At 41.1% G+C, this 23,787-nt stretch overlaps 1 protein-coding gene across 2 annotated transcripts; it reads right to left on the bottom strand.

The window, feature by feature from the left end:
* Nucleotides 1–8,550: 8,550 nt before the first annotated feature.
* On the bottom strand, nt 8,551–22,850 carry LOC122562194 (uncharacterized). Of its 2 annotated transcripts, none has more exons than XM_043714859.2 (4): nt 22,746–22,850; nt 15,376–15,538; nt 12,680–12,847; nt 8,551–11,575 (listed from the first exon to the last, which is right to left on the bottom strand). In XM_043714859.2, exons 2-4 carry the CDS (start codon nt 15,523–15,525, stop codon nt 10,820–10,822), a joined length of 1,074 nt encoding a protein of 357 aa, XP_043570794.2. In that variant the 5' UTR covers nt 15,526–15,538; nt 22,746–22,850; the 3' UTR covers nt 8,551–10,819. The 2 variants fall into 2 exon arrangements, with proteins under 2 accessions (XP_043570794.2, XP_043570795.2); XM_043714860.2 differs by having other exon boundaries at nt 22,750–22,842.
* Between the last annotated feature and the right edge of the window lie 937 nt (nt 22,851–23,787).

Raw genomic sequence — 23,787 nt, 5'->3', positions numbered from 1 at the left:
GGATGTTTCTACCTTGTGATTACCTTCCACTCTCAAGGAAAGGGGAAGAAGGATCATACCTGAATGGAAATCAAACCCACATTGTCAGCATTACCCTCGCCAACTTAGCTAATTCCAAATACTTTAAATGTGAACAATCTTTGATATATCTGTTTACCAGTAAGATTTACTTAAATTCCTCTCATTAATTTACCTGGAAATGTCAATTAGGTGTATATGATTATGTGAACATCACTGTGTACTTAATGCCAATTGGAAATGACACACTAATTTGAATGGAAAATTATGTTTTGTTCTCACTGAATGTATGGATCTTTTAAAATAAAAACATTTGAAATGTAATTCCCTTTGTGTACTATTTATTTACATTGTGTTTGATGATTGAGTAGTGTATTACAGTTAGGCTGATTGGTTCCTGATGGGTGTTGTACATTTGAGAAACCAGATTTTTGTTGTAATCAAAAACTCAAAACAGTGCTAACATAAAAACTTCCAGAATCTTCTCTTGCTCAGCAAACTGGAAATATTTTGATAATTGTAAAATACTAATAGTGTAGGTTAAACTCTTTGCTGAATGGAAATGAATTGAGACACATCGGAATATAAAGCTGATATGATTTAATACCAGGGAGAAAGTGAGGACTGCAGATGCTGGAGATCAGAGCTGAAAATGTGTTGCTGGAAAAGTGCAGCAGGTCAGGCAGCATCCAAGGAACAGGAGAATCGACATTTTGGGCATGAGCCCTTCTTCAGGAATGGGAAAGTGTGCCAAGCAGGCTAAGATAAAAGGTAGGGAGGAGGGACTTGGGGGAGGGGCGTTGGAAATGCGATAGGTGGAAGGAGAATAAGGTGAGGGTGATAAGGTGAGGGTGATAGGCCGGAGTGGGGGTGGGGGCAGATAGGTCAGGAAGAAGATTGCAGGTTAGGAAGGTGGTGCTGAGTTCGAGGGTTGGGACTGAGACAAGGTGGGGGGAGGGGAAATGAGGAAACTGGAGAAATCTGAGTTCATCCCTTGTGGTTGAAGGGTTCCTAGGCGGGAAGATGAGGCGCTCTTCCTCCAGCCGTCGTGTTGCTATGGTCTGGCGATGGAGGAGTCCAAGGACCTGTATGTCCTTGGTGGAGTGGGAGGGGGAGTGGAAGCCACGGGGTGGTTGGGTTGGTTGGTCCGGGTGTCCCAGAGGTGTTCTCTGAAACGTTCCACAAGTAGGCGGCCTGTCTCCCCAATATAGATTTAATACCACAAAGTTTCACAGATCAGTGAAACAGAAAACTGTAATAGATGTTAAAGCTGTGTGTTATATCTTGAATTCTTCTGCAAAGTGTTGTATTCCAATTATTGTCCTGTTATTTTTAAAGGAGACAGCATTCATAAAACAAACCTTACGCATACATTGTATACCAGATCACAATCTTAGGTTAGAAATTTATTGACAGTTTTAGAAACAGGTTTATTTGTGCTCAATAATGTAAACAAACTGTTAAAATTTAACTTGGGTCAAATATCAAACTGCCTGCCTGTAAAATGTGCAGACACATTTTGATGCAATGGCCTGTAGAGAAGCAAGCGAAGTCAGTATTCTTTCGAAGATACTTCCTGCCATATAATACAATATGAAAATTGGTGGAATTGTGGACAGTGGGGAAGGTTGTCAAAAGATGCAGCAGGATATAGATAAGTTGGAAAGTTGGGAGGAGAATTTAACAGATGGAGTTTGATCCAGACAAGGGTGAGCTGATGCATTTTCAGAGATCAAATGTAAGGGCCAAACTTACAGTAAATGGCAGAACCTTATGAATGGTGCCATACAGTACAGAGTGATCTTGGATAGAACTGCATAGGTTCCTGAAAATAGCATCACAGCTGGGTAAGGTGGCATGTAGACAGGCAGGTAGCTAGAAGAACACAGCAAACTAGGCAGCATCAGGCAGTGGAGAAGTCGATGTTTTGGGTGCAACCCTTCTTCAGGACTGGGGGTGCGTTTAGAGGGAACTGCAGATAAAGAGGTGGGAGCAAGGTGGTGAAGTGGGGACAGGTGAAGACAGGTAGAGGGTACAACCTGATTGGTCAATGGAGGAATGGAGGATGTGGCATGCTAGCCATTGTCAATGATTGCTGGCCTAGCTGGTGATGCCCTCATTCCATGGATGAATAAATAAAAAGAATAAATACCAAAAGGAAGCACAAACTGGAGAATTGTGAATGTGCTCCCCAATACATTGTGTATTACAGCTAAAGGTGTAAAACTCCACAGCCATGTACATGTAGCAGGATTACTCATCAACACATTGGTATCATGTGTCATTAATACTGGAATTTCTCCAGTTACTGTAATATCTATTGATTTTGATCATAAAATTCCAACTGACATCCCATATTAAATCATAATAATATGATTTTTTTTCAAGTCTTCCATAGTTGAAATTAGTCACAAAAGATATCCATTGTTTCAATTGAAGGAATCAAGTATTTTATGTTCTCAGTAATCTGCTGGTTAGCATGTAGAAGCTGGCTTACCAAATTTGAAGTATGGATTAACATTGATATCATTTCACAGCACATTTCATAAGGTCCAAGAGAGTTGTATGCCTGAACCCTTTATGGGAGATCACTCTGACTGCCTGGTGCTTTATCGACAGGAGGAGGCTTTGACTTAACAGATCTGCCTTGAACTTCAGGAGGAAACCAAAGTCTAATTCATTAAACCCTTTGCTGATACATATTCTCAGGTTAATGTATTGGTGCCATGTTTGACAGTGTAATTATCAATCATAATTTCTTTCTACTGCTTTCCTTTACCTGACACTAAAGCACCAAAATAATTGTCTGTTGTCTTTTCACTGGCAGTAACATCCAAAATACAACAATAACTTATAACTTCTGATATGAAGATGTTTTCACATTTGTTGTTCTTGGAGTCAGTGAATTCCACAATATTTGATGCTGTAGGTTCATTAGATATTTCAAAACCTCATTAATGTATGCCACATAGTTCTTTTGAAGTTGAAGGCAAGCATTTCTTACATCATGCCTCTATTTGAAAAGCTTGACTCATTTGATCTGCTGGCTCCAGTATGTGGACAGAAGGCAAGCAACGTTGTGGCAAATTAAAAACAATGAGTAATTTGCTGACAGCCTGTGGAGCCGCAGCTTTTCCGTCATTAGTAGCCCCATCATGGTTCTCATATTTAGAGAAAGGACAATAGGAGGATCCATTATGAGGTAATTTGTAGAGATACACCTGGGTGTTCTACATTAGCCAAACATGATCTGGAGCTGGGAGCAACAGACCATTAAAACAACATCCATGTTGACCAGAAAAACAAGCATGGGTGGAAACAAATTCAATACATGTTGTAGAATCACTTGGTTGAACCTAGTCAAAGCAGTTCCCAAACAGGATGGATCAATTAGACCTTGTATAGATTATAAACAGGTGAATACTCTCATGAAAATAGAATTGTACCCAATTCTATGATTGGAAAGTTGTATGGATATCAATTCTTGAAATGATACTTGCCAGTGCCATTAAAGTGAAGGGTGAAAATAATCTCTGTTTTTGTTATAACAAATGGGTTAGACCAATGTCAGGTGACATGATTTGGGTTAAAGAATATTCAGCCAGAATCCAGAGGCTTATGAATCAAGTCATAGCTGGAGTTTGCAACACTGTAGTCTATTAGTTGATGTTGCAGTTTATAATAATACTTGGGGAGAGTATGTATGATAAGTTGAAGACAATGAATCTGCGCAATTACTGCTTTTCCTGTTTGAGTTCATGTATCTCTGGATGTTGAAGTGTGTCTGGGAAAAATTAACAAACAGCGAAATTACCAGTTGACCATGGAGGAACCTGTGTGGGAGAGCTCACAGCACAGGAACAGATAAGTGCATAGTTTTTAACATGTAACCTTGCTGTAAGTCTACAGTAGTGAATAGAGTAGGTTCTTTCTTGATTATGTTGTATTGAGATTTGTCTCTTGATTAAATTTTAAAAATATAAACCATAACTACTAAGTTAGCCTGTAATATAGATTTTTAGATTTTCTGGGTCTGAGACTGTGAAGGAGTAAAAATGGCCTTTTGTCGAGTGATATGCTCTTCCTGTTGGATGTGGGAGTTTAGGGAGAGTTTCCATGTTACTGATGATTATGTCTGCAGGAAGTGTCTTTGGTTGGGGCTCCAATCATATCGCATGGATCGGTTGGAGTGGCAGTTAGAGGCAGTGAGGAATTCACAAAAGCTAGTGGTGGGTGTCAGTTATAGGAAGGGAGGAAAGCTGCAGATACAGTCAGGTAGATGGGTTAACTCCTGGAAAGGTAGGCGGGGTAGGCAGGTAATGAAGGAGTCTTCTGTGGCTTTCCCCATTTCAAACAAGTATGCTGTTTTGGAAAATATGGGGGATGATGGATTTTCAGGGGAATGTAGCACGAACAGCCAAGTTTCTAGTATCGAGACAGGCTCTTCCAAGCAATCAATAGTGTTAGGAAACGCTCTAGCCTGAGGTACAGGCAGACGTTTTGCAACTAGCTGCGAGAAATCAGAATGGTGTGTTGCCTCCCAGGTGCCAGGATCAAGAATGTCTCAGAGAGGGTGCAGAATACTCTCAAGAGGGAGAAGGACCAGCAGGAGGTCATTGTACACATTGAAACCAATGACATAGGAAGGGAAAAGGTTGAGATTCTGAAGAGAGAATATAGAAAGTTAGGCAGGAATTTAATCAGGAAGACCTCGAGGGTTTTAATATCTGGATTACTCCTGGTGCTACGAGCTAGTGAGGGTAGGAATAGGAGGATAGAGCAGATGATTGTGCAGCTAAGGAGCTGGTGTACGGGAGAAGGATTCACATTTTTGGGTCATTGGAATCTCTTCTCGGGTAGAAGTGACCTGTACAAGGACGGATTGCACCTGAATTAATATACCGGCAGGGAGATTGCTCAGAGAAATAGTGAGGAAAGAGATGAACCTGACACTGGTATGGTCAGGAAAGGGAATGAGTCAAACAGTCAGTGCAGGAAGGAACAAAGCAGAGAACAAGGTAGGACTGATAAATTGAACTGCTTCAATGTGAGAGGCCGAACAGGGAAGGCAAATGAACAAAAGGCATGGTTAGGAACATGGGACTGGGATATCAGAGCAATTACAGAAACATGGCTCAGCGATGGGCAGGACTGGCAGCTTAATGTTCCAGGATACAAATGCTACAGGAAGGACGGAAAGGGAGGCAATAGAGGAGAGGGAGTGGCATTTTTGATCAGGGACAGCATTACAGCTGTGCTGAGGGAGGATATTCCTGGAAACACATCCAGGGAAGTTATTTGAGAAGAACTGAGAAATAAGAAAGGGATGACCACCATTGGGATTGTATTTTAGACCCCCTAATTGTCAGCAGGAAATTGAGAAACAAATTTGTAAGGGGATTTCAGCTATCTGTAAGAACAATAGGGTGGTTATGGTAGGGGATTTTAACTTTCCAAACATAGACTAGGACTGCCATAGTACTAAGGATTTAGATGGAGAGGAATTTATTAAGTGTTTACAAGAAAATGTTCTGATTCATATGTGGATGTACGAGCTAGAGAAGGTGCAAAACGTGACCTACTCTTGGGAAATAAGGCAGGGCAAGTGACTGAGGTGTCAGTGGGGGAGCACTTTGGGGCCAGTGACCATAATTCTATTACTTTTAAAATAGTGATGGAAAAGGATAAATGGAATGTAAAAGTTCTAAATTGGAGAAAGGCCAATTTTGACAGTTATAGGCCAGAACTTTCAAAAGATGGTTGGGGGCAGATGTTCGCATTTAAAGGGACGGCTGGAAAATGGGAAGCCTTCAGAAATGAGACAACGAGAGTCCAGAGAATGTATATTCCAGTTAAGGTGAAAGTGAAGGCTGGTAGGTATAGGGAATGCTGGATGACTCAATAAATTGAGCTTTTAGTTAAGAAAAAGAAGGAAGCATATGTCAGGTATGGACAGAAGAGATTGAATGAATCCTTCGAGTATAAAGGCAGTAGGAGTATACTTAAGAAGGAAATCAGTAGGGCAAAAAGGAGACATGAGATAGCTTTGACAAATAGGGTTAAGGAGAATCCAAACGGTTTTTACAATACATCCAGGACAAAAGGGTAACTAGGGAGAGAATAGTGCCGCTCAGAGATCAGCAAGGTGGCCTTTGTGTGGAGCTACAGGAGATGGGGGAGATACTAAACGAGTATTTTGCATTAGTGTTTACTGTGGAAAAGGACATGGAAGATATACAATGTAGGGAAATAAATGGCGACATCTTGAAAAATGTCCATATTACAGAGGATGATGTGCTGGATGTCTTAAAATGCATAAAAGTGGATTAATCCCCTGGACCTGATCCGGTGTACCCTAGAACTCTGTGGGAAGCTCAAGAGGTGAATCCTGGGCCCCTTGTTGAGATATTTGTATCATTGATAGTCACAGGTGAGGTGCCGGAAGACTGGAGGTTGGCAAACGTGGTGCCACTATTTAAGAAGGGTAGTAAGGACAAGCCAGGGAACTATAGACCAGTGAGCCTGATGTTGGTGGTGGGCAAGTTGTTGGGGTGAATCCTGAGGGACAGGATGCACATGTATTTGGAAAGGCAAGGACTGATTAGGGATAGTCAACATGGCTTTGTATGTGGGAAATCATGTTTCACAAACTTGATTGAGGTTTTTGAAGAAGTAACACTGAGGATTGATGAAGGCAGAGCGCTACACAATTTTCTATATGGACTTCAGTAAGGTGATTGACAAGGTTCCTCATGAGAAACTGATTAGATCTCATTGAATATAGGGAGAACTCGCCATTTGGATACAGAACTGGCTCAAAGGTAGAAGACAGAGGGTGGTGGTGAGGGTTGTTTTTCAGACTGGAGGCTTGTGACCAGTGGTGTGCCACAAGGATCGATGGTGGACCAACTACTTTTCGTCATTTATATAAATAATTTGGATGTGAGCGTAAGAGATACAGTTGGTAGGTTTACAGATGACACCAAAATTGGAGGTGTAGTGGACAGTGAGAAGGTTACCTCAGATGAGCTGGGTGCTGGCAGGTGTGACTAGATTGGGTTGGGATATCTGGTCGGCATGGACGGGTTGGACCGAAGGGTCTGTTTCCATGCTATACATCTCTTTGACTTTGACTCTAATACATTGGAATCTTAATCAGATGGAGCTTGCATTTAGATAAATGCAAGCTGCTGCATTTTGGGAAAGCAAATCTTAGCAGGACTTATACACTTAATGATAAGGCCCTGGGGAGTGTTGCTGAACAAAGAGACCTTGGAGTGCAGGTTCACAGCTCCTTGAAAGTGAAGTCACAGGTAGATAGGGTAGTGAAGAAGGCGTTTGGTATGCTTTCATTTATTGGTCAGAGTATTGAGTACAGGGGTTGGGAGGTCACGTTGCGGCGTTTCAGGACATTGGTTAGGCCACTTTTAGAATATTGCTTGCAATTCTGGTCTCCTTCCTATCGGAAGGATATTGTGAAACTTGAAAGGGTTCAGAAAAGATTTACAAGGATGTTTCCAGGGTTGGAGGATTTGAGCTGTAGGGAGAGGTTGAATTGGCTAGTGCTGTTTTTCCTGGAGCATTGGAGGCTGAGGGGTGACCTTATAGAGTTTCATAAAATCATGAGGGGCATGGATAGGATAAATAGACAAACTCTTTTCTCTGGGGAGGGGGAGTCCAGAACTAGAGGGCATAGGTTTAGGGTGAAAGGGGAAAGATATAAAAGAAACCTAAGTGGCCACCTTTTCACACAGAGGGTGGTACATGTTGGAATGAGCTGCCAGAGGAAGTGGTGGAGGTTAATACAATTGCAACGTTTAAAGGGCATCTGGATGGTATATGAATAGGAAGGGTTTGGAGGGATATGGACCGGGTGCTGGCAGGTAGGACTAGATTGGGTTGGGATATCTGTTGGGCATGGGCGAGTTGGACCGAAGGGTCTGTTTCCATTTTGTACATCTCTATGACTCTATGACATGTCTATCCACGGTTGCAATCAATCAGACCGCAACTTGGAGGAACAACACCTCACCTTCTACCTGGGCATCCTGCAGCCAGGAGGACTAAACATTAAGTTCTCAAATTTTATATAACCTTTCCGCCGATCCCCTGGTTCCCTTTCTAGCATTTTCCCTCCCCCACCCCACCTTCCATTCCACCTTCCAACCCTTCCTTCCAGCTACCACCCATATTCATCCCTCCCATCGAGCAACCAGGCCCCAGTATAGAACTCTCCAGCTTCACTATCTCCTTAACTTCATTGAGCTTCTCCACCTCCTGATGCTGCCTGGCTTGCTGTGTTCTTCCAACCTCCTGTTTGTCCACTTTCGATTCCAACATCTGCAGTTTTTTTTTGTCTCGACCAAAATACATGACCTTGTTTTTATCACACCAATGTTTGTGAGTGTTTATTGCATAGAAAATTAGCCAGGGACAACTCTATCTGTTATTTTGTGATGTCCTGAGGTCATGTCTTAATGAACACAAGTTATTCTTATCATTTTACTCAAATAAAAACACTGAGCATTGGAATTTTCTCTGCATAATACTGCGTATTTATTTTCATTGACTATGATAAAATTACAGCATATAGTATTCAAAAAGCTTTGGGAGAATTCAATTGACATTCTTCCACCAACAGCTTTCAGTGTAGCTGATGTCTACAAATTATTCATGGCTTCAGCACTCAGGTAATTATTTCTTTATTGTTTTCCAACAAATCAACACAGGCAAAAAAAGATTAGCTACACAAACCAGCCTTGCCCAACAAATTCTCCAGAAGACTTTCGATAGTTCTTAAAAGCAAACAGTTCAATACTTTTTGCAAGCTTTTTGCAGAATGCAACATATTTAATTGGAATATAAGATTGAAACAATTTTAATCTAAGGATAACGTTTATCAGGCAAACGTGAAAAAGATCTTTATGCTGGAATAGGTCTAACATATTACTATGAAGTTTACTGTAAAGCTATGGTTTTCTCTAGAATTTCCGCAGCATGGAAACAGGCCATTTAGCCCAAGTCCACAGCAACCCTCCAAAGAGCATCCTACCAAGACCCCTCCCCCCTCCCCTATCCCTGCATTTCCCATGGCAAACTCAACTTTCCTGAATAATATGGGTAATTTAGCATGGCCAATCTACCTGACCTGCACATCTTTGGACTGTGGGAGGAAACCAGAGCACCCGGAGTAAACCCACACAGACACGGGGAGAAGATGCAAACTCCACACAGACAGTCGCCCAAGGCTGGGACCATACCCAGGTCCCTGGTGCTGAGAGGCAGCAGTGCTAACCACTGAGCCACTGTCCTGTTCTATCTCATTGTAATTTTTGTTCTTATGATATAATTAAAGGTGAGCAACTTTAATGTAAAAATTTTGCTTAAAAGAAGAAATAAGCTCTCTCCATACATAGGTGCTCTGTAGTACACCATGTGACAGCAAGGAATAAAATTCCTCTTCCTTTTACTCAGCTATTACCTGTTCTGATGAAGGGTCTGTGGCCTCAAGTGTTAACTTTGCTTCCTCTCCACAGATGCTGCCACTTGCTTAGTTTCTCCTGCAATTTCTGTTTTTGGTTAAGAAGATCAGGTACCAGACAAACCCTTTAACCTTTAAATATAACTTCATTGACTATAAGCGCGTTGTTTTCCATAAACTACCAACATGGTGGTTATCCTTAGCTTGAAGCTAACTGTTTTCACAAGTCTCTCCTAATTAACGAAAGTACAGGAACTAGAAATAGTTGTTGTATTAATCTTCCCAAATGTTTCAGCAGTCTCTAAGACAGATGATGAGCTATGTATCATATTCTTTGGCAGATTAACGTGAAAACGATAGCTAGTGTATTTTTGTAAGGTTGACGAGCAATCTATAACAGTGATATTGTAAAAGAATGCTATAACAGTGAAAAGTAAGCCAAATCTAAATTAAGCTTGCAGTTTGAAAACTTAACCAATGCAGTTTTTATCTCCATTTAAACTTGTGTTTGCCCAGTTTTTTTTGCTTTGCATTGTTCTCAGTAAAGGAGTAGAGCTCTAATTCTAAGAGGAAGATGATTTCAGTGTATATTTGTCTCAGATTCAGTGGGACATCATATATGTTTTATTGCTATGCTGTTGTTAAGCATGTGTTAAGTGATCTGAATGAGACATGGAATTCTAGAAATAAGTTAAAGTATCATTGGCAGATCAATATAAGATATTCTAAATGGGAGTATACCATTCCCCCCATTATTTGCCAAAGTTCAGGATATATGGTAAAGTTGAAGACCAGCATATTATAATATTATGCAAATGGTGGAAAGAAGTTATATTGGCCATTCAGTATTCCTATCTGCATTTAGTGGGATATTTGAGTTAGAAATGACCAGTTTCTGTGCAACAATAAACTGTACAACAGTTGATTGAATTACAGAAGTTAGACTATTTGAAAATAGTGACATGATTAATTTTCAAATTTTTGCAGAAGTTCCACAGTTCCAGTTTAGTGATGACCCATCACCACCGTGGCTTGGAGAAAATCAGTTGTTTTTAACCTTTAGAAGTGCACATACTGTGTTTGATGTACTGCACGGGGATAACCTTCCAGATAAACAATTAACAGAGGAAATGCAAATTTGAATACTGATAATATGTCCCCTAGAATTTCTGTCCATTGAATTGAATTAATTGTATAAAGCCATAGTAATACTCCAGAGCTGCATACAAGCAGTATACTTATTAGTAGGTTGATCAGGAACATGACATACTGTGTATTCTAATGTGCTTTCAATTTAGGAATCTTTCCAGGCAGATGCCTTTATAATTGATTACCTTCAAATGGAACTACACCCCTGAATCTAAACTCTAACTGTTGGAGGTTTTGTTCAAGTCGTCTATTTTTTGCATTTATTAATTCATCACGTCCAATTTGAAATTGGTTACGATGCAGCCTTGTGACAATTTGCTCATGAGACTTCAGAAGCTGGCTGAGTGATTCACACTCTGCACAGTTTCCATATTCCCAATGAGCATGTTCATGAGCTTGTGGAAATGGATAAAACTGAATGTTTGGGAACATTTCAAAGCATCTTTCACAAGGTGCTCTGGGAACTAAGGATCCAAATTGGCTGGCAATTTCAAGAAATCTGGGCACTCGGCGACCCCTGAACCTAGCCAGAGAATTATCAACACGTTGGTTTGCCTGAGTTCTTTGTCCATTAGTGTATATGTTAAATGCCATCGAGCGGACACGAGGAGGAAATTCAATGGCATTTTCATTGTACTGATTTGCAACACATACTGCCCAGCTAATATCACGGTGCCATGTATGGTAGCACAATATATCGATCATTATTTTTCTCTGTCTAGCTCCTCTACATGACACTGAAGCACCAAAGTAATTGGGTGTTCTACTTCTCATACACTGATCAGAAAAATAGCACAAGTTAATAACTGTTGATACAAAAATATTCCGGCATATTGTGTTACCATTAGGAACTTCCATATCATTTATCGTCGACAACAGACATGGCAAAACATAATCTTCATGTCTTGTTCTGACAATGTCAACAATCTGTAAAACAAATGTGTACAATGTAAAAATAAGAAATAACTTAACAACTTACATTTCTTTAACTCCTTTAAACTTAAAGCATTTGACAAATTAGTTTTCACATTCGTTTGTAGCTAAACAGACAATTAGGGAAGATCATTACCACAGAGCAAAATCCCACAAATCCAGGTATATTAGAAAATAGGGTGAGTGGAAGGTTGCTCACTCACAAGGAGTAAGAAAGAGTCAGGGATTGAGATAAACTTTTAGGGCAACCATCATGAACGGATCTAATTCAGGTTTGACTACAGCAGATTGGTGATGTGACTGAGGATTCCCCACCTGGAGAGGCAGGATGTAATTATAATATTTAAATGCAATTGTCAAATCATGGCAACCACTTAATTTTAGCAGCATTGGACAAGTTTCCCAGGGCTCAGGAAACCTGTCAATTAATGCAGGAATCAGCAAATGAGTGTTTCTCCAGCAATGGTTTGAGGACCAGAAAGAGCAGGAATGTGTCCCTTTAACTTACCAAGCACATGTTCTGCCATTCTTCAGAACCCATTGGGAATAGTCTACCTTAACCACATTCTTTCCTTCAGTTATAATTATAAATTCCCTCTCAATCTTACCACCGCCCCGGCAATCTCTACGTTCCTGCTCACATTTTTAAAATCCTTTCTCTCAATGCTCCAGGTCATTCCACAAGTCGTCCTTCAATGACAAATGTAGCATATTGTGAACAACTATCCTACAATGTAAAGCTACTAGGCAGTGATTTAGCTCAGTTAGCTGAACGTTTGGTCTGTAAAGCAGTGTGATATTAATAGCATAAGTTCAATTCCTATCACCAGTTGAGGTTATCATGAACAACTTTCCTTCTCAACCTCTTCCTTCACCTGAGGTATAGTGGCCCTCTTTATTCAACAACACTCCCCGCGGCCCTACCATTAACTGTATAAGTCCTGCCCTGATTTGCCTGACCAAAACACAACACACCGCATTTATCAAAATTAATCTCCATCTGCCACTTCTCAGCCCATTGGCCCAGCTGGTCAAGGTTCCATTGTACTCTGCAACTGTCCACTATCCCACCAATTTTGGTGTCATCTCCAAACTTACCGCATTAAGTAGCACTGTGAAAGGGGGACGTTTTGGAATGTGGGTGCAGCTCATTTCAAAGACATCTGAATACCTTGCAGATAATTGATGGTTACTTTCCTGCAATATTTCTTCTGGATCAACCTTAGGACGATTAATTTGGCCATAAAATAATATTATGTGCAATATCTGTGAAATAAAAACCAAACATTTCAAAAGTAACTTTTCTGTCACAACCAAACATAGAATCTCACAATTGTTACATATAGAAGGAGGTGATTCTGCCCATCATGTCTGTGCTGGATCTCCAAGTGAGCATCATGAATTAAAGCCATTCCCCTCCTTTCTCCCCTTACTTCTGTACAATGTCCTGATTTTAAAATGGCCAGATAGTAATTTCTGCAACATAGATGAGAGCTACTCATCAGGTTGAAAAATTGAACCATTTCTAAATTAATACAAGGAGGATGAGAAATGGCAGCAGAGGGTGGCACAGTGGTTAGCACTGCTGCCTCACAGTGCCAGAGACCTGGGTTCAATTCCCGCCTCAGGCAACTGTCTGTGTTGAGTTTGCACATTCTCCCCGTGTCTGTGTAGGTTTCCTCCGGGGGTGCTCCGGTTTCCTCCCACAGTCCAAAGATGTGCAGGTTAGGTGAATTGGCCATGCTAAATTGCCCATAGTGATAGGTGAAAGGGTAAATGTAGGGGAATGGGTCTGGGTGGGTTGCTCTTCGGAGGATCGCTGTGGACTTGTTGGGCCGAAGGGCCTGTTTCCACACTGTAAGTAATCTAATCTAATCTAAAAAAAACAAGTTCATGCAAACAGAAACATTTGTACTGAAGAAAAATGCAATAAGCATGAAATAATGGGGCCCTGGTTTAACCAGTATATCTCTAGATTGATTAAGATACTAATGGAAACTTCCCACAGTCTAAATAGACCTAGCAAAGCAGATGGAGCAACTTTAAAATGATTGAAGGAAGATATTGCTTTTATAGAGATATATATTCTGTCAGCAGTTCAGGAGGTGCAGATGCACAACATCATTCTGCAAATGTGGGGCAGTGTTTCACATCAGTGCATCAGTCTCAAGCTCTGCAGCCCTGCCATTTCCAGTCAAGAATGATGCTGAAGAATGAATGAATTAACAGGACAGGGCCCTGTCAGCCTGCTCATCCTCCAATGTTCCGAGTTGTCCAATGCAAAAGAATGGATGAGGCTGAAATCTCTGCAAGTGTCTTCAGCCAAAAGTGATGAATTGATAATCTGATTTCTCTACCCAAGATTCCCACCATCATCAAAATCAATTTCAAGCAATTGGTTCACTCCATGTCATGTAAGTAAGTTGTGGCATTGAAAAGGCAAGGCGGTTCTGAAACATCTTGCCTGTAGCCTTTACCATGTACGCACCAGAGCTTTCCCACCTAAGCTGTTTCATTGTTTATCCCTTTAGTAATATTATAACAACAGACCAGATGTCGTCATTTATCTCATCACTGTGGATGGAATTTTGCTGTGCATACATTTGGTTGCCATAATTGTCCATCATGTACCCATCCCCACACTTTGAAAGTACTTTTTCTTTTAAATGCAAAGCCATTTTCTCTTTCCAGGACACTGAAACTAACACAATAATACAGAAGATTGTCTCCTTGTAACCTTGCCTCAAAAATCGGGATCTATCTCACAAGCTAATGAAAGCCTTATCAAGAACCTCACGAAAATCATGAAAAGCATAAAGAAAGTTTTCAAAGGTATTATCTGGAAACATCTACCACTATAAGAAACCAGCAAGTGTCCGTTTAAACTATTGATTTAACTTAATAGCTCTGATCTTACTCTGAGTTTATAATCTTATTAATTCCCTTACCATTGTAATGACCAGTTTTAAATTCATAATTTCACAGCTCCTAATTTGACATGATTAAAAATCACACAACACCTTCATCAGGTGGTTGATGAAGGAGCAGCACTCTGAATGCTACTGCTTCCAAATAAACCTGTCGGACTATAACTTGGTGTTGTGTGATTTTTAACTTTGTTCACTCCAGTCCAACATTGGCATCTCCAAATCATAATTTGACATGAATACACGTAGAAAAGTAAGATACTCACGGATGAATCATTTAACCTGTTTTCTTCTTTGATTTGCTTTGTTTACCTCATACTGGTCACATTGTGAATCTCTCTCACTGATGCTTTTATTCCCATTGTACACTCACACCCTCCCATTGGTCCCACAGTGGCTTACTCTCTCTGATGCTCCTTTCATTTCCCACTGTGCTCTCGCCCTTCCCACTGATCTCACAGTGACTCTCTCAATCTCTCCACCACTCCTTTTATTCCCCTTGTTGTCTCACCTGTCCTGCTGGCCTAGCAGTGAATGGCCAGGTATAGATCACGTGGAAGATAAGGAAGAAGAGTGAAGCAATGTTAGCCTTAACTCTGAAGATTCAACTTTCATGGGGCTTGCATTTATAACAAAAGACAGTTTGTTACATTGGGTGTTTTCCATGGAGATCCCTCCCTGTTTATTAGTGCCACAAAGCTGGGTGGATGGTGGCAGTCACTCCAGCAATATATCAATTCAAAATTATCATAAATAGTAAATGGCAGTTATCAATTAAACAGTGTGTTTGTGAGAGGGAAAACTGTACCATGTACCATGCACTTTCCACATTTGGTGATTCTTTAATGTATAAAGTAAAAAGAATACCTCTTTGATGTAGGCGTTTGCTCTACGTGGATCAAGATCGCCCCTAATTGCAGCAGATACGAGGATGTCCATAGCTTTGTGCACAAACTGATTTGCACTCATGATGAAGATTTGGAGCCGCAGAGAATCATTTGCCAAAAATGCCTGCATTCTCCTTCTAGCTCTGGAAATAAGTTAAAGTGATGATTTAACAAGTAAAAAATAAATATACTTATTTTGTAGCAATTTATTGGTTATATTTTCGGTCCTTTCTCTTGCTGCTCTACATCCAGCATTAGTGTACAAACGATGGAATAATACATTCAATCACTGCAATATTGTCACCAACAGTTTACACCAAATCCATCTGCTCTGCCAGTCTGTAAAGTAACCTACTCAGAAATCCCTCCACTCTATGTAATTGAGGAATGCAGGTGTGGCCAAGGTCTTTAATCAATTATCATGATTACTACCCCAAATCTGATCCCTGAAAACACTGTTTCTAGCTGGTCCATGTGCAATACAGTATTATCCATCAAGTACCCATTGTGGCTGTGTTTTCTGAATCTCGATAACAGCCTTGCCTCACCCTGATCCTTGAAATGAAAGAGGATAGTTTGCTGAAATCCACAATGATGAATTACAAAAGGGGTTTGTTCTTACCAAATAGTTGGCCACAAGAAAATGCTGCTTTGAATTATCCTGACCAGTTTGGACAGGCAACTTCTCAACGTTGTACAAATAAAGTTAATATTGCTCTCTTAATATCAGCCTACTCCATGGAACGTGTGAAACAAAGGACATGACCAATTCTCCAGATTAGAATGATTCCTAGAAACATATGTGCCACTAAAAACCTTCCATAACAATTCCCTTATTTTCATTACCAAGGAATATTTTCATTAATCTTGCAAGTCTTGCACTTTATCCTGGAATTTAATGCAAATTATAAAGTCACAATAATGTTTAATATGCAGCATTAATAAAATAAAATGGTAATCGACATTATCATAGAACTGAGGATCAATAAATACCCAGACTTGCTGGTCCCCAAAACTTGGTTTTGGAGTGCAAAAGAAATGACAGCATTAGGAAATATCATTCATTTGAACCTTTCAAACTTCTCCTAATATCAGACTTGTTCAACTAACCACAAAATTGCTAATGTTATTCCTTTATGAATAAGTCTTTGAGCGAGAGAATTTGATTGAAAGTTGGGAGACAGAAAGGAGACTCTGTGCTCAGATTGGGAGGGGGGATAAGTGGGGTCTCTCAGAAATCTGATCTAGGCCCTTAATTTTTTCACAATATCCATTACTGACTTGGTTGAAGACATAGAGTTATGTGCCATCAAGTGGTACTAAGCTTGGAATGGTGGTTGTAGTACATACAGGAAGCAGAAGTTCTCAAGGGAGAGGAAAAAAGAAAGTGACTGGGTACAAATATAGCAAATGAAATTTAATATGGACAAGTGTGAGAACATCCACAATTGTCCTGAGAAAGATAATCTAACTTCTCCCCAAACAGTGGAAAATGAAAATTGCAGAGAAAGACAGATGTAGAAGTCTAAGGCCCATTTGCCCATCATTTGGCGAATATTGTCTCCAATTGGCCAAGCTTTGATTAAAAAATTTGCATTCATTTGTAATATTTCTTTATAATATCCCTAGCGGAGGAAAAGGTGGGGGGTGGTGCCAGTGTAGCTGCGGAAGTTGAACAGTTCATCTATCTCGGGCGACCGACTCAACACGGACATTTACTATAAACCGACCAACTCCCACAGCTACCTAGATTACACCTCCTCCCACCCTGTCCGCTGTAAAAACGCCATCCCATATTCCCAATTCCTTCGCCTCCACCGCATCTGCTCCCAGGAGGACCAATTCCAATACCGAACAACCCAGATGGCCTCCTTCTTCAAAGACTGCAATTTCCCTTCAGACGTGGTTGATGATACTCTCCACTGCATCTCCTCCACTTCCCGCTCCTTCGCCCTTGAACCCCGCTCCTCCAATCGCCACCAGGACAGAACCCCACTGGTCCTCACCTACCACCCCACCAACCTCTAGATACATCGTATCATCCTTCGTCATTTCCGCCACCTCCAAACGGACCCCACCACCAAGGATATATTTCCCTCCCCTTCCCTATCAGCTTTCCGGAAAGATCACTCCCTACGCGACTCCCTCGTCAGGCCCACACCCCCACCAACCCAACCTCCACTCCTGGCACCTTCCCCAGCAACCGCAAGTAATGCAAAACACCTCCCCCCTCACTTCCCTCCAAGGCCCCAAGGGATCCTTCCATATCCATCACAAATTCACCTGCACCTCCACACATATCATTTACTGCATCTGCTGCACCCGATGTGGCCTCCTCTACATTGGGGAGACGGGCCGCCTACTTGCGGAACATTTCAGAGAACACCTCTGAGACACCCGCACCAACCAACCCAATCGCCCTGTGGCTGAACACTTTAACTCCCCCTTCCACTCCGCCAAGGACATGCAGGTCCTTGGCCTCCTCCATCGCCAGGCCATGGCAACACGACGCCTGGAGGAAGGGCACCTCATCTTCCGCCTAGGAACCCTCCAACCACAAGTGATGAATGCAGATTTCTCCAGCTTCCTCATTTCCCCTCCCCCCACCTTATCTCAGTCCCAACCCACGGACTCAGCACCGCCTTCTTGACCTGCAATCTTCTTCCCGACCTCTCCACCCCCACCCCCTCTCCGGCCTATCATCCTCACCTTAACCTCCTTCCACCTATCGCATTCCCAACGCCCCTCCCCCAAATCACTCCTCCCTACCTTTTATCTTAGCCTGCTTGGCACACCCTCCTCATTCCTGAAGAAGGGCTAATGCCCGAATCATCGATTCTCCTGCTCCTTGGATGCTGCCTGACCTGCTGCGTTTTTCCAGCAACACATTTTTCAGCTCTGATCTCCAGTATCTGCAGTCCTCACTTTCTCATGGTTAAACCTCTCTGTCTTTCTATCTATTTTTACCTTTTTCCTTTTTTCCTTAGTTTCTCTAAATCTGCTCTTTTAAACGTGTGTTTGGTTCAAATTTCTCCCTATATGGTTCAGTGTCAAAATTTGATGATGCGCCTATAAAATGCCTTGGGATAGTTTATTATATTTAAGGGACAATGTGAGTGCAAGATGCTGTTGTTGTCTAAACATGTGAAATTTAAATAGAAAATGCTGGGAAAGTTCAGCTAGCTGGACGGCATCTGTGGAGAGAGAAACAGAGAAATCATTTCAGAACAAAGATCTCTTTTCAGAAATTCTGAACATTCTGTGCAAGGGGAAATGTTGGTATTCAAAGGGACTCTGCTATCCCCAATCTCAAATCTCAGAAAAGTAGCATGCAGGTGCAGCGACCAATTAAGAAATAAATTCTATGTTAGACATTTTTCCAGAGAGTTCTGAGGAAAAACAACATGCAGAGATTGTAAAGTATTTGAGTGAGACCACATCTGGAGTACTATGGTCTCTTTTAATCAGCTTATCCACACAAAAACCTCAGCAGCCTCTACACTTGTCCTCATTTTTCACCAAACAAGTCTCTGCACTCAAAGGGTCCTCTACTTCCACCAGCTCCTGCAGGATGTCACAGCCAAATACATCTTTCCCTCCCCTTTGATGTCAGTATTACACAGGACTGCTTCCTCTGTGACACTCTGATCCATCTCACTGTCACTCAGAATATCTCCTCACTCCCCTATAACACATGTGCATACAAATGCAGAAGTAAGACTTACTCTTTTATCTCCTCCTTCTCCTCACTGTCAGAATTTACAAACACACCTTCTGGGTGATGCAGTGATTTACCTGTACTCCATTCCATCTTGTCTAGGTTATTTGCGACTCATAATGCTGACTCCTCTCCATTGGTGAGATTAAACATAGACAGTGTGACCAAGTTGCAGAAGATCTCTGCTCAGTCTGTAAGAATTGCCTGAACTTCTGACTGTTTGCCATCTCAAGAAACCCATTTTGCTCTCATGCTCACATTTCTGCCCTCGGCTTGAAAGAGTTTTCCAGCAAACCAACAGAATCAGAAGGAACAACTCCTCATTTACCAGGCTTCAGTCTTCAATATTGAGATCAACACCTTCAGAGAATGAACTCTGTCCTGCACTGGATTACACACTCAGTGCCTTGTTTGGGACGTTTTGCACTGAGCAGAGCTGACCTATTTTCTGATACTGACACTTACCAGCAGTACTTACTTTTCATCTATATCTCTCTTTTACTCCCATTACAGCCCACTTTGCTTTGTGCTCAGGTCAACCTTGCCATCGATTATATGGGAGCCTCTACCTTCTTCTTCAACACATGGTAAATCTTGACGTTCCCAGCTCTCTTCTGTTCTAAAGGGTAGTCACACCAGACAATAACTCTATTTCTCTCTCCACAGATGCTGCCAGACCTTCTGAGTTTCTCCAGCACTTAGCTGCTGTTAGTTCAGATTCCCATCATCCGCAGCATGCTGTTTTTACTGAAGAAGGACACACCAGCGTTTGAGAGAGTACAACGTGTTCACAAGATTGGTGTTCAGGATGAAGATTTGTCCTACATGGTGAGATTTGTTTACTAGGCCAATGTTATGTAGAATGTAGAAGTATAATAGGTGTTCTCCTTGAGGTACATAACATTCTTAAAAGAGTTAACTGGGTAGATTGTGCAACAGTGCTCTTTGGTTACAGAGTATAGCACTAGATGGTATGGTAAAGTGAATAAAGGATCAACTAGTTAGGATTAGATCAGAAGTATTGTCTTCATTCAGAGGAATATGAATCTTTGAATTTGGAGAGGGATTCTGGACGATCAAATCTTAGGTGATGTTCAATAAGGGTTTCCATAGAAATCCTACAGTGTGGAAACAGGCCTTCAATCCAGCAAGTTCACATTCACCCTTTAAAGAATATCCCACTTAGAACCAATCCCCTATTACTTTACATATGACTAATGCACCTAACCTACAGATCCCTGAATGCTGTGGGCAATTTAACATGGTCGATTCACCTAACCTGTACATTTTTGGACTGTGGGAGAAAACCCACACAGACACGGGGAGAATGTGCAAACTCCACACAGACTAGGCTAGAATCAAACCCGGGTGCCCGGTGCTGTGAGGCAGCAGTGCTAACCACTAAGCCACCATACTGCCCATTTAATGATGAACATGGATATGGAACCAAATGTTGCTAAGACACAGAGACACTATATTACAATTGTAATATGGAACAGGTTTGAGGGACTGAATAGCATCCACCAATCATACGATGCATTCATTATGTAGAAATCCATCACAGAGTTACAATTGTAGCTCTGGATGTGGAAAGGGATTAGAAATTCTTGTAGAGGGAAGCACCAGAGGCAATGTCGACAAGGGATGTGTAACTGATCCCTGGTGTGAAAAAGCTATTTATTTGGCATCAACATGAGAAATGTAATAAAATTGACTTGAATTCTCAGTGAAAATTACAGACAGAAATTAATATTCGGGCAATCAGTCAGCTTGGAATAAGTTTAACCTTGCTGGCAGGGAGATGTAAGAGTGGGTTCTCGGTACAGAATGGATCGTCTGTCCAGCTGAAAATCAGGTTTCATGCCTGATTATGCAGTAATGTCAGCATCTCTCAGAGCACCCGAGTATCAGCTCTTACCCCAGTCAGACAGAAGCAGCTTGGACTGAGTTCATGCCGAGGTGGGGAAACTAGATAATTAGGAGACAGTGAGGTCTGCAGATGCTGGAGATCAGAGTTGAGAGTGCATTGCTGGAAAGGCACAGCAGGTCAAGCAGCATTTGAGGAGGAGGAAAATCAACATTTTGGGCTGGAGCGCTTCATTAGAAATGTTGTTTTTCCTGCTTCTCGGATGTTGCCTGACTTGCTTTGCTTTTCCAGCAACACACTCTCAAACCAGATAATTAGCTGATGCATGTGAAAATGAGAAAAGGGAACTTTTTCTTGACTTCCTTCTTGTTGGAATTGCTTAAAAGTAATTTCTGCTTGGTCAAAGCAGAGTTCTGGTTGTGAAAGGAAAGCTCAATTTGATAATAACTGACTAAATTAAAGAAAAATATTCAAAATGATTTTCTCAACTGACCAGAGGAATGAACATTTTCAATACAATGTTCTGCATGAAATCAAGCAAATATGTTTCATTTCCAATGAATTCAACAACATAGAAAGAATTTAATTTATACAAAACTATGCAAATTATATTATTTTGTCAAGTAAGAATGTAAAATTGAAATTTTATTGTTTGCTGCATCAAATTTCACTGATGGCCTTTTTTTTACATTTGCACAATCATTATCCTGAGATCATGCCTGGCCCATACAATATGAGGGTGGAATCCACCAGATACATTGATTATTAACCATGCCCTAATCCATAAAATAGTGGGTCATCTAATAAATGATGTGTAATATCACCATATTCAACAACTCCCTGTACCACAGATAGCTGGAAAACAGCTCTGCTTTCATCAACCAGTAAAGTAGAAACAAAACTCAAATATATAACCATGTCTGTTTCTGGGTTAGATCCCTATCATAACATCAAGCAACATTTCCTGCGAGCTGCGTGAATCTAATAGATTGATACATTGACCTGTCCATTTGAAGATGAGAAAATATCCAATTCTATTCAATGATGAAAACAAACCCAATGCATACTGTGCCCGAGCAGCACAAGAAAAGTACAGGATTCTCACTCCCTCACTCAACTTCCTTTACATTGACAAGCAATAAAATGCAACAAAAAATTATGTTGAAATTTTTCTAACAACGTTTTCCTGCTTGTGCTTACAATTTGTCTTCTTTTTGATGTTACTAAGCTCCTCTCTCTTTCTCTCTACGTACGATCAGAGTCTGAACGTCCGTCCAGTATTTCAGTGCTGGCCCTGCAGGATTCTGTGCGGAGGACAGTGAGTCAGGTACCAATGTGTAGGCTATTGTCAGATTGTGCTGAGTGGGGCTGGAGGAAGAGAATCCTCACCTGACTCTGTAACAACGTCACTGTCCCAATACCACCCTAACCGGAGCTAAGGTAATTGGAATGAGTCTGGGTGGAATTATCCAATGCCCAAAAGTGAGAAAATGACACTTATTGTTGATTTCCTTCAAACTCCAATTGTATTTTTGATTGATCAAAGCAAGGTTTTAGAAAACCTAAAAAAAGACTCATTTAAAATAACCAGAATTCAGCTATTGAACACTTAAAAGCTTGAATATTTTTCTCTCCTCAACATTGCAGAACGATTTGACACATTTAATGACGGTACATGCAGATACAAGACAGAAACTTCACAGCAAACAGATAGTAACCAAATGACTAGTATGAGTTTCAGTCAGTTTGGTGATAAATTTCAGACCTGCCTTCGATGAGGGTTAAGTGGATGGCTTCACTGTCAGACTCTGCTGAAACCTAGCGCCCGTTCAGCTGCAAGGAGTGACTATTTTCCACCTGATCCTGTAAGAGTATCAGCAGAAAGCAGAGTCCTCAGAATCATGCCCCAATATATTGGGTAAGAGGTGGTGCTGAGTTTCGGGGGTGTGAACCAGATTACTATTGGATGTAAAGGCTGATTGTGGACTTCCTCAAAGAGGACTCTGCATCCATCTACACAATCTATACAAGTCAGGCTGGAACACTGCAAAATATTAGAGGAAGTTAATGGATAACAAAGGAAAGTGCTAATGGGTTTAACAGCATTAAAAGTAGATAAGTCTGCAGGCCTAGTTAATGTGCATGGCAGGGTGCTGAAGGAGGCAAACGATGAGATATCAAAGGCACTGGCCATAATTTTCAAATTCTGTTTATCCACAAATGAGATGTCACAGGACAGAAGGACTTTTAATGCTGTCCTATAATTTAATAAAAAATGATGAAATTTTAGACCCAGAAATTACAGAGCAATCAGTCTAATCCCAGTGGTGAGAAGTTTATTAGAAAGAATGCTGAGGGACAGAGTATATCTGTACTTGGAAAGACTCAAATTAATCAGGGATACTCGGCATGGATTTGTGAAGAGATGGTTGTGTTGAACAAATTTAATCAAATTGGTTGAGAAGGTGACCAGGAGCGCCAATGAGGGCAAAGGATTTCAATGGTCTACATGGACTTTCAGAAGGCTTTCCATAAGTTGGTCAAGCATGTAGGAGCCCAAGGGATCTCAAACAAGTGACAATGGTGAACCCAAAATCGGCTGAGAGGCAGAAACTGGAGGGTGATTGGAGAGTTTGTGACTGCAAGGCTGTTTTAAGGTGGATTCTGCAGGGCTCAGTGCTCGGGTGCTTGCTGTTTGTGATGGACGTTAATAATTTGGCCATAAATGCCAGGTGATATGTGCAAGACGTTTGCAGATAACAGGCACATTGGGAGTGCAGTAAATAGTGAAGAGAATACCAGTAAAC

Source organism: Chiloscyllium plagiosum, unplaced genomic scaffold (genome assembly GCF_037043375.1).
Source record: "Chiloscyllium plagiosum isolate Xiang-an unplaced genomic scaffold, Cpla_swu_hap1 HiC_scaffold_25, whole genome shotgun sequence".
Classification (NCBI taxonomy): Eukaryota; Metazoa; Chordata; class Chondrichthyes; order Orectolobiformes; family Hemiscylliidae; genus Chiloscyllium; species Chiloscyllium plagiosum.
The sequence above is the reverse complement of the archived record's forward strand: the minus strand, read 5'-3'. Positions and strand labels throughout refer to the sequence as shown.

Excerpts from the sequence above, each read along its gene's own strand:
- LOC122562194 (XM_043714859.2), bottom strand. The coding sequence starts at position 15,525 with ATGCAGGCATTTTTGGCAAATGATTCTCTGCGGCTCCAAATCTTCATC. Across the intron at positions 12,848-15,375 it reads CAAACGCCTACATCAAAGAG|ATATTGCACATAATATTATT; the intron begins GTATTCTTTTTA and ends TTTATTTCACAG. Across the intron at positions 11,576-12,679 it reads TCACAGTGCTACTTAATGCG|ATTGTTGACATTGTCAGAAC; the intron begins GTAAGTTTGGAG and ends TTTGTTTTACAG.